This window comes from Montipora foliosa, chromosome 4 (assembly GCF_036669935.1).
Source record: "Montipora foliosa isolate CH-2021 chromosome 4, ASM3666993v2, whole genome shotgun sequence".
Taxonomy (NCBI): domain Eukaryota; kingdom Metazoa; phylum Cnidaria; class Anthozoa; order Scleractinia; family Acroporidae; genus Montipora; species Montipora foliosa.
Window position 1 is genome coordinate 39,864,600 of NC_090872.1, and position 10,221 is coordinate 39,874,820.

The 10,221-nt window shown below is 41.9% G+C and overlaps 1 protein-coding gene across 1 annotated transcript in view; it reads left to right on the top strand.

Annotated features, from left to right (window-relative positions):
* Nucleotides 1-6,675, top strand: part of LOC138001334 (bone morphogenetic protein 1-like) — an 18,402-nt gene extending 11,727 nt beyond the window's left edge. The window contains exons 3-6 of the mRNA XM_068847985.1: nt 3,793-4,176; nt 4,282-4,731; nt 5,105-5,446; nt 6,207-6,675. Of these exons, the coding sequence (XP_068704086.1) occupies nt 3,793-4,176; nt 4,282-4,731; nt 5,105-5,446; nt 6,207-6,442 (1,412 nt within the window). The 3' untranslated portion in view covers nt 6,443-6,675. The remainder of the gene's footprint in view (nt 1-3,792; nt 4,177-4,281; nt 4,732-5,104; nt 5,447-6,206) is intronic.
* Nucleotides 6,676-10,221: the final 3,546 nt, after the last annotated feature.

Genomic DNA, 10,221 nt, shown 5'->3' on the forward strand with positions numbered 1-10,221 from the left:
ATTCAAGGATAGAAGATTACTTCACATTAAATGTGTTTTAAAATTCTTAAAAAAATGCTCGTTACCTTTAAAATTAAGGTGAAGTCCACCTCTGTTGCGTCCGTTGTACGTGATGTTTTGATGACGAATTAGTTTCCACTCGTTTTGATGACAGAACTTTATGAAATGTTTGTTCGCTATGTTGACTGTTTGATTGAGTTTACCCTTCCTACATACAAGCTCCGATATGGTAACTGTGGCATTGCAGCTACTCTCGATCTGTCGAGCCAGATCGACGATAGACTCGACAACCTCTTCTGGTTTTCTAGATCTGAGATCGTTAGTGCCAACATGTAATATCACTTCGCTTGGCTCGTGCTCGAAGTCTGGTTTCAGATAATCTTTCATTGCCCTTGTCGTTGCACCGGAAAAGGACACCGGAAATGGAACTGTCTTCCTGAAGACTTTTAAGGGCGTTTCGTTCTTCCTTTGTGATGTTCGCCTTCGTTGGTTCCGGCTAGTCCCGTTGAAGGGTAGTGTTGACGTTTCTTCTGTATAAGTGTCTGCAGGTTCCGCGTCAAGTGGTCCAGCTGCTGGCCCAGCGATCATCTCGGTGGCTTGCATGTTGGCAGGGGTTAAGGCAAAATTCAGACCTTTTTTTAGAAAGGATACCCCAGAATCGCTAAGGGACCTGGGTGATAACATGTTAATAGCCTCTTAGGCCCCGTTGCTACACTGTTGGGAAACATTCATCGAAAGGCTAGCCCAATGTTATCAAACGCGAGATGCCGAACGACGCCATATGTCGGCCAACGTAATGGTGGCCCTTTCGTGTTTCAGGCCATCTACACTTTGCAAATTCCATTGTCTGTTAGATTGCCAGGTTGTTTTAGCACTGAAAGGAGGTTTGCTAATTTAACCCAGTATATCGCTAGGCCTTTATTTGGGTGGAGCAAAATGTGAATCTGACTTTTATCCTTCTTGGGTCCTATGTCTTCGGGACATCCCTTTTGGTATTTTAACTGGGTGTAAGCGTTTTCACGCCTTAAGCTTCGGTTAACGAATAGTCGGGTTTTATTGTACTGGACACGATGTCTTTGTTAGTATGTGAACACAGAGAGTTGCGTGTGTTCACATACTAACAACGATGCTTTGATGGGCGCCAGCCAGGTCGGGTTTATGTAAAACTAGACCCTCCGTGAGGGTACACTGGGTTGCCTGTGGTACGTGCAGCGTTCCAGAAAATTTTTTTCAAGTTGGGGGGTCATTAAGACCATTTATTATATGGCTTGTGTTTGTAGCCGATATAACGCGCGCTCTGATTGGCTAATTGTGACTGAATTGTAGGGTATTATTCTCCTGTAATGCCCACGGGCCGGCTACGGGCTAGCAAAAACAAAGCAAAAGGTAATTAAAAAACCACATAATAAACTACTTACGGACCGAGCGCAGCGAGGTCCGTACTGCCACGACCTCGGGCCAATATTCCCCAGAACGGCCCTCGCGCTCGGTTAGTAAGAAGTTATTAAGGGGTCACCCAGAAGTCATACCAGCAAAGAGGCCCTTTGGCTCACAGGTCCTCACACGTTCGTACGACGAAACAGATCCTTTTCTGAGGTTAAAAACCTGGCTACCGGCCTATCAATTAACCGCGAGGAAACCGCGGTAAATCAGCCATCGCCAAAAAGTGTTTTTTTCTCAAAAAATATTTAAAGTTAGGGGAGGAAAAAAGACATAATTTTAAAGCTAAGAAAATAAGCTTTCCAACAGCATATAACTTATTTACAGACAACTGAAACATTTTATAAAAGCGAAAGTTGAACGAAAAAATTTAAGAAAAATAACAGTAAAATATGTTTTCCAGGCAAAATTTGGTCATTTTAGCGTTGATTACGAATTTTTGGATGCAAAACTAAAATTTTCTGCAATTCATCGATCTGCTTTCTTGGACATAAATTTGACCGAGAACTGATGAGGCACGAATATTTTTAGATTTTTAGGAATAATCGGATTAGCGATCAATGCGTAATGTGATAATGCGATAAAAGTGTCAAATTTGCGACCCGTTGCTAACGGCAACGGAAGCGATCGCATTACGAATAATTAACCTATGTTTGCCAAAAACCACCCAAATAACCGATTTTTCGACGGAAAATTCATTCCAGAGGATAAAACTATTCACTGGACATGTAATAAAGGTAAATATGTTCGAGCGAAAGCGAAAACAAGCGAATATTTTGAGGGAAAACACAATTATGTGAGATCAAAGAAACATGTGGTGAAGACACGCACTTGCATCGCTACGAAAATAATGTTACCTTTTCAGCGATTTTAACGCTTGAAATTCCATCCAATCCACCTTGGTCTAGTCTTTGAATTCACTATTATCGCTGCCCTACGAATCTCCAGTGTTCTAAATAACAGCACACTTGGTAAAAGACGGCTCGACGGGCGACAGATTGTTGTCGAAGTCCATTACTCGTCGCTTTTAAGATTCCACCGCCTGTCTTGTTCAGTATCCAATTGACTTGCCATTATTGAGCTTCATAAGGGTATATTTTGTTCAAAGATCCACTAAAACGCCATTCGCGTTACATGACTTTCGACGCCATTGCCGGTTAAGTTAATCGTTCTACTGTGTCCACCAGAGAAATCTACGCATTTCCCACTACTCTCTCGATCCTAAGAAAATACGCGCAGAAGGCTCTATGCACAAAGACACCACTTAGCAGGGGAGTGACAGGCAAGACTTTTACCGACACGGAAAAAAAGAAAAAAAAAGAAAAACACCCAACAAATGCCACCCTTTTCCCGACTGGGATTGCCATACTGGCAACCCAGTAATAAACAATGTCATAACAGCCTCTTTTCCACGTGTCAACGCATCTCGTAAAAGAGCAAAGGAATGGGACGGAGGCCGTCACTAACCGTAAGAAAAAATGGACATAGACATACCTGCCATCCCTTGATAAAGGAAAATCTCAAGACCCATGCAAAACTCGGATGATTCTGCTAAAAGTAGCGATTCCATGTAGTAGGTCACTAGGGACGAAACTTTTAACGAAGAGTCGTTTCTTCCGGATAAGCCAACTCCATGGCCAAAACTTTTTAACAAGGTGCCATTAAAGGCTAACAGTACTTGTAAATATTGCTTGGAAACTCAGCATGGACTCAAGGTTTGGTTAATGGGTAACTTCAAGAGTCCATAGTCCATGCACTCTTGGTAACTTCTGTCAGCAAAATTTGGTAAAGTAAAAAGTAAAGTAAAGTGGTGCATTTATATAGCGCCCTTATCACAAGCTCTCAAAGGCGCTTTACAATGATCAATTTACCCCCAGCGGACTGGAAGCATATACAGGCGCAAATTGCAGCCGCTTCTAAGCAGTCCATGCATGCTGGTACTCATTTTACCGATCTCGGAAGGATGGAAAGCTGAGTGAACTTTAGCGGGAAAGAAGGTCGCCAAATATTCCAGTCTCGGCAGAACCGAGAATGGAACCCGGGACCTTAGGGTTGGAGGGCAGAGATCTTACCACTGCGCCAACCCCTCCGCTCTGTAAAGTGAAGAAAAAATCACACAGCACAGTAGTGTTTCATTTCAGAGTGATTTTGTCCCCCAAAACCATGAGATTGAGTCTTAAATCACGAGACTCATGGCAGAATCGCGAGAATTGGCAGGTCAGCAGAGGCGTTGGCGGATAACTGTAATGTGGCGTTTCTTGTGGGAAATTTGTTGTCTTTGTTTGCCTTTATGTCGTATAATTCCGCTCTTCTCGGGTTTCTCAAGAGCTTTTTTATGTATTTGTTCAACAGGGTGTGGTGGTTCATTGCAGTATATTGACTTGTTCTACCAACAGAATGGAACAATCTACAGTCCTAACTACCCCTCTACCTATGGAACAAGCGAGGATTGTCACTGGCGAATTCACGCATACACCTTTTATAGGGAACGTAAAGTACTTCTTTACTTCTCATCATTTGATTTAGATGCCCATTGTTGTAGCTGTGGTTATCTCGAAATATTTGACGGTCCAAGCGAAAACTTCAAGCTGCTGACAAGAGTATGTGGCGATAGTCTTCCCTCACCAGTTATTTCTTCAAATGATTACATTTATTTAAAATTCCGCTCTAATTCGAGCGTACGGCAAGGACGAGGCAGGTTTGTTGCGCACTACAGAGAACTTTATCGCTATAAAGGTGGGTAAAGGAATTCTGTTATTGATAAGCGATCCTATTGATGTTGTATTTGGAGTACAACGTATGCATCAATATATCTCACGCTCAATGTTCGCTATTTTTCAGGCTGTCCTTCAATCGATCATGGAGCTTTGACTGGTGTAATTTATAATCGAGGGTTTCCTTTTGAATACGGCGCGAACTTTTTTCCATGCCATTGGGACATTAAAGTGCCATCAGGAATGATGATCAACTTGACATTTTCTCAATTTGACCTTATTTCTGGTAATAACGGGAAAACTGGATTCTGTTCCAACTTTGTTCAAGTGCAAGATAATAACCGGTATAAAAGAAAGCTGTGTGGTTCTCTAGCCCCTTTCTCCTTGGTCCTCTTTGAATCTGTTAGTGTGGCCTTCTCTTCTTCTTCTGGTGGTACAGGTGGATTTTTGGCTTATTACCAAATTACGGCAAAGTCGCTTCGCACAAGTCCTTACAAAGTGCACCATTATACACTGAAGCCAACTTTTGTGTCTCCAGCACCACTCTTTGACGCCTGCAGACCATATTCCCAAAACAGTAAGTTAAGATTATCATTTATAGCACGCAATAAACTTTGCTTTTTTTGGAAGTTGTGCTGAGATCATGTTGTTGTCAAAATTTTGACGTTTAGTCCGTTGTTTTCCCTGACAACGGCGTTGCAATGGTTGCCTGAGACATTACCGACCCAGTGCAACCAAGCGTGCAACAGGCGATGTAAGCTCCGTTGTGACTACATTGAATACTCCAAAATCAGATGTCAGATGCGCGGAATATCGTGACTGGAATAGGTTTTCTGTTGTTTTGTGTTCCGTCATTTCACAAAAAAAGAATGTCTTCGATCGTAATTACGGCTTAGTTAAGTTGGTGACCCGTGGCCTTAATATTCCATTGCCTTTTTTCTTATTTCAAGAAATTCATGTGCAAGACTCCAGTTCCTTATCCATTGCCAGTCCCACTTATCAAGCTTCGCCTGAGATGACAACCACTTGTTCATGGCAAATAAGCACACGAGAGGGTTACATTCTTCGACTGGTTTTTCTTAATTTGACCATATCCAAGTGTGACGAGACATGCTGTCCCTATAGATACATACAAGCGAGAGATGGTAATGGATTAAGAGACTCTCTGCTTGGCACCTACTGTGGTGGAAACTACCCAAGCGAGGTGTCAACCACGGGAAATCAGATCTACGTCAAATACTATGGCCTTTACAGTAACGACACATTTGAAGCTACTGTCCTTTCCCATAAAGGTACCTGTTTTTTTTTTTCATTCATTTATTCATTCAATTCATTCGTTCGTTCGTTCGTTCGTTCGTTTTTCCGTTCGTTTATTTATGCATTTATTTGTTGGCCGCCCAAATTTCATGGCAAAGAGCTTTTTTTGGCCCGTCGACGTAGACAGGGACCACAGATGATACAGATGATTAAGTTCCAGGCGGGTTGCTTTGCAGAAGCAGAGAGTACATTAATGCATATATCATATATAACAAAAATGGGACAGAGCAGTCATCAAGTTTTCCTGCAAGTGTGGTAAGATGTTCCCTGTAAAGACATTAAAACTCAGTGTACAAGGAGACAAGCATCAAACACAAACATCGCCCGTTTCCGGCGGCAAGACACTATAATGTCATCAAGCACTGCCTATGGGGTTCAAGAGGCTACCTAAATTCGAGATGATAGCAGACTGGATGAGTCTAAATTGTAGTTTTTACTTAGTGACCTGAATGATCAAGAAATGACGACCAGCTTTTATCAATTTTGGGGCTAAGTTTATTATTTTTGGTACCAGATCATGATTAGGGAAGATTATTAACAAAAGTGATGAAAATGATAAAACCAAGTGCCAATTACCTACTTCCCACCTGGCATGAAAGCGCTATTTTGTCAAGTTAATCCTTCAAGAGAATATTATACTGTCTTCAGCCTGAGACAACAAAAGGTCCAACTGTAAATGTAACACATACTAAATACTGCAATAAGTACTGATCTTTTTTGTTGCCTTTGTCTTAGCTAAGCAATTTGTCGATGTTCTCGTTATTGTGCTGCCTGTTGTTGCTGCAGTTGTTGTCATCATTGTCATCGTCATCACTGTCATTGTCATCAAAAAGAGGCGCACCTCTCGAGAAACAGAATCATCCGCTGGTGGCGCCAATGCAGGTTCCCTTCAGTCTCCTCCCGAAACCAATGAAGTAGCTCCACTCTATTCGCACCAGGATCCGCACTATTCTAGGCCAACATCAGTATAGCTTTAAATTGAAGCCTGTGTTCGCTTGGGTTGTCTTAGTACATTTCCAAAACCGAACCGTTTCAACCAGAGTACTAATGCGGGCGGACGACACAAAGACAGAGACTTTTCGAAAAAGGAAATCACTTAAGATGATTCCCTAGAAATAGAACTTGTCGTAGATTTCCGATGAAACTTCGCACACTGTTGGAACATGACAAGGAGATGATAAAAATGTAATAAAAGAGAGGGTTCACCGCGCTCGTTTCCCAGGTATGACTCTGACCAATACGGGTATTTGAGCTACTTTGACAATTGCCGCGCACCCCCAAATAATAATCATTTTAATTATAATCTCAATCAATTAATAATAATCTCCCTTGAGGCTAGTGAGACAAAAAAAACAGAACTGAGCCGTGAATTTTGACCATAAAGCCTCTTAGCCATGCCTGAATACGAACGTGACCTACTTTGTGTTATGCGCAGAACAGGATGCGCAGTGCAATACTAGGGAATCAGCTTAACAACGCGGGTAGCTGTAGTGTCAACTATTAGAGACGCATAATCCTTCTGGGACGTACTTAGGCAAACAATTTTTCTGCGTCTCTTAAATTCGTCTCCAGCACAGGACGGCTATTGGATCTAGACGAACTATCCAGTCTAGTGCATCTTCGAAGACGTACTAACCAGGATAGTTCGTCCGCAATCAATCAATAGGGAATTTAAGAAACGGCGACGGCTACGACTACAACATCGCCACAAAACAGTAATATCATTGGTTAAAAGAGGATAAATAATCGTGCTGCACGTGAAGCACGGATTTAAGCAAGTATCTTAGCCGTTCTCTGCATAACGACGACGTGAAATCAACAAATTTGAGGTTTTGATGACAACGTAAGCATGCAACAGAGAATCTTTACTTCTCTGATTTCACTCTGAAACCGCTCGTACCAATTTATTTTTAGGATACTTCACCCATATTGTAGGACGTGAACGAGTCTGAATAATCGTGAAAGACTTATGATAGAGCCAAGTTATATAATATGAGGTGACGTTTTGGTCGACCGTCATAGATGAGTGTGAATTTGAAAATGAAAAGAAAGAAGAAAGTCACCTTTTTGAAAGAGAAGTATGGAGAAAAGAGAAAAATACCTGATCAACTTGAAGGGATAACAATAGCAGATAGAGAGGTACCGATGAAGTTTAGCTCTGAACCCAAATGTTATGGAGGGTGTTCTATTAATGAGAAGGAAACGAAAATATTGAGTTTACCACCAAAGTTCGCTGTGTACGACAGGGTGAACACAGATGAGTGTGAAGCCGAAATCGAGAAAGGATTAGCGAAGCTGAGATGGACAAAAAGGAAACAGTTTGAGAAGAATGGTGAAGACAAACACCAAGATAGAGAGAAGAAGGACCTAAATGGAAAAAGAGAAGTTTACGATATTAAAAGTGAGACATTTGATTTTCGCAACACGAGAGCAACGGATCTCCCGTTCAACAAGAAAGTACATCTACCTGATCCTCTTGGTGAGGAGTCAGAGGTTGCGATACGTATACAGAATCTAAAGACGAAATTAAATCAGATAACAAAAGAGTACGTGAGAGATGAAAAGGTTAGTAAGTGGAGCAACCTTGAGAAAGACGAAAAAGAAGGCTTGGTATCGTTGAAGAAGAAAGTTCAGACACAGGAGAATGTGGTGTTCCAAACTGACAAGTCAGGTCGTTTTTCTGTAGACAGCCTAGAGAATTACAAAACAGCCTCCCAACCCCACATTAATGACAGCGTCGTGATTACCAAAGATGAACACGATCGATTACAACAGCTGATAAATGCACATTCAGTTTCTTGGGTTCGCATTTTGGATGCAGGGCGTGAAAGGAATAACGAGGTTAGGATAAAGAACAATATGTTGAATAGTGACAGCCAAGTCGCACCACTATACACCCTACGCAAAGATCATAAAGAGTACAGTGATGAGTACAATGGACCACCTGTTAGACCTGTTTGCGGGGCGGTGGTAGGCTACAACTGCAAACTTTCCCACATAGTGAGCGTTATACTCACAGAAGTATGGAAGTCAAGAGAAAACAGCGAACAACCACTTGTTCATGGCAAATAAGCACACGAGAGGGTTACATTCTTCGACTGGTTTTTCTTAATTTGACCATATCCAAGTGTGACGAGACATGCTGTCCCTATAGATACATACAAGCGAGAGATGGTAATGGATTAAGAGACTCTCTGCTTGGCACCTACTGTGGTGGAAACTACCCAAGCGAGGTGTCAACCACGGGAAATCAGATCTACGTCAAATACTATGGCCTTTACAGTAACGACACATTTGAAGCTACTGTCCTTTCCCATAAAGGTACCTGTTTTTTTTTTCATTCATTTATTCATTCAATTCATTCGTTCGTTCGTTCGTTCGTTCGTTTTTCCGTTCGTTTATTTATGCATTTATTTGTTGGCCGCCCAAATTTCATGGCAAAGAGCTTACTCTTTTGTTATCTACGTAAAGATCATAAAGAGTACAGTGATGAGTACAATGGACCACCTGTTAGACCTGTTTGCGGGGCGGTGGTAGGCTACAACTGCAAACTTTCCCACATAGTGAGCGTTATACTCACAGAAGTATGGAAGTCAAGAGAAAACAGCGCCATATGTATGAGTACAGAAGACATGATAGCAGAAATGAACAGAGTAAACCAGAACCAGGAAAGCGACAGCTTGATTATCGGTTCTACCGACGTGGTTGCCTTATATCCAAGCCTTGATATAGATTTCACGATTGATAAGGTGTGTGAGGTTTTCTTTGAGAGTAACATCAGTGTTCGGGGTATCGATGATCTGGAGTTGGGCTTTGACCTTGCATTGACGACATCACCTGAGATGCTAGCAAAGATGGGCATAGCAAATGTATGTCCAACGCGAAAGACAAATAGGGGAAGACCACCTACAGTTACTGCAAGTGGGAGTGAAGAGCAGAAGAAGAAACGGTTCAAACCATGGAACTTACCAATCAGACGGCCGGATGGACATACTAGACGTGTAATGCTGAGAGAGGCATTGACAGTCGTGTTGGCAGTGATAATGAAAAATCATGTTTTCACATTTGATAACGAACTAAGGAAGCAGACAAAAGGTGGACCGATTGGCTTGAAGTTAACAGGGATATTGGCCCAGATCTTCATGATTTGGTGGGATAAAGAATTCGCCACGAGGTTAGATGAGATGGCCATCGTTGTGAAAATGAACAAACGGTATGTGGATGATATCAATATGGCTATACAAGCAACACCGGTTGGAATGAGGTACAAGGATGGTAAAACCTACGTGGATGAAAGATCTGTCGCTGAAGATGAAGGAGTCAGTAACGACGAAAGGACAATTACATTGGTATAACAAATAGGGAACGATATCCACCCATCAATACAACTTGAAGTGGATTACCCATCTAAACATCAAGATAGAAAGCTGCCTATCCTCGACTTAAAGGTGTGGATAGAAAGAGAAAGAAACAGAGAAACGAGGTGAGACGACCTCAGTGATCATGTACGAGTTCTATTCCAAAAGCATTGCTTCAAAAGCAGTCATAAATGCTACGTCTGCCCTAAAGTGGAGTACCAAGAGAACAGTACTAACCCAAGAAGTCCCTAGGGTCTTACTTAACTGTAGCAGGATGTTACCATGGGAACGAGTAGAAGAAAATATTAATGAGATGGTCCTGAGAATGTAGTACTCGGGGTATAGCAAGAAATTCAGATATGAGGTTGTCGACTCGGCCCTCAAAGCATATA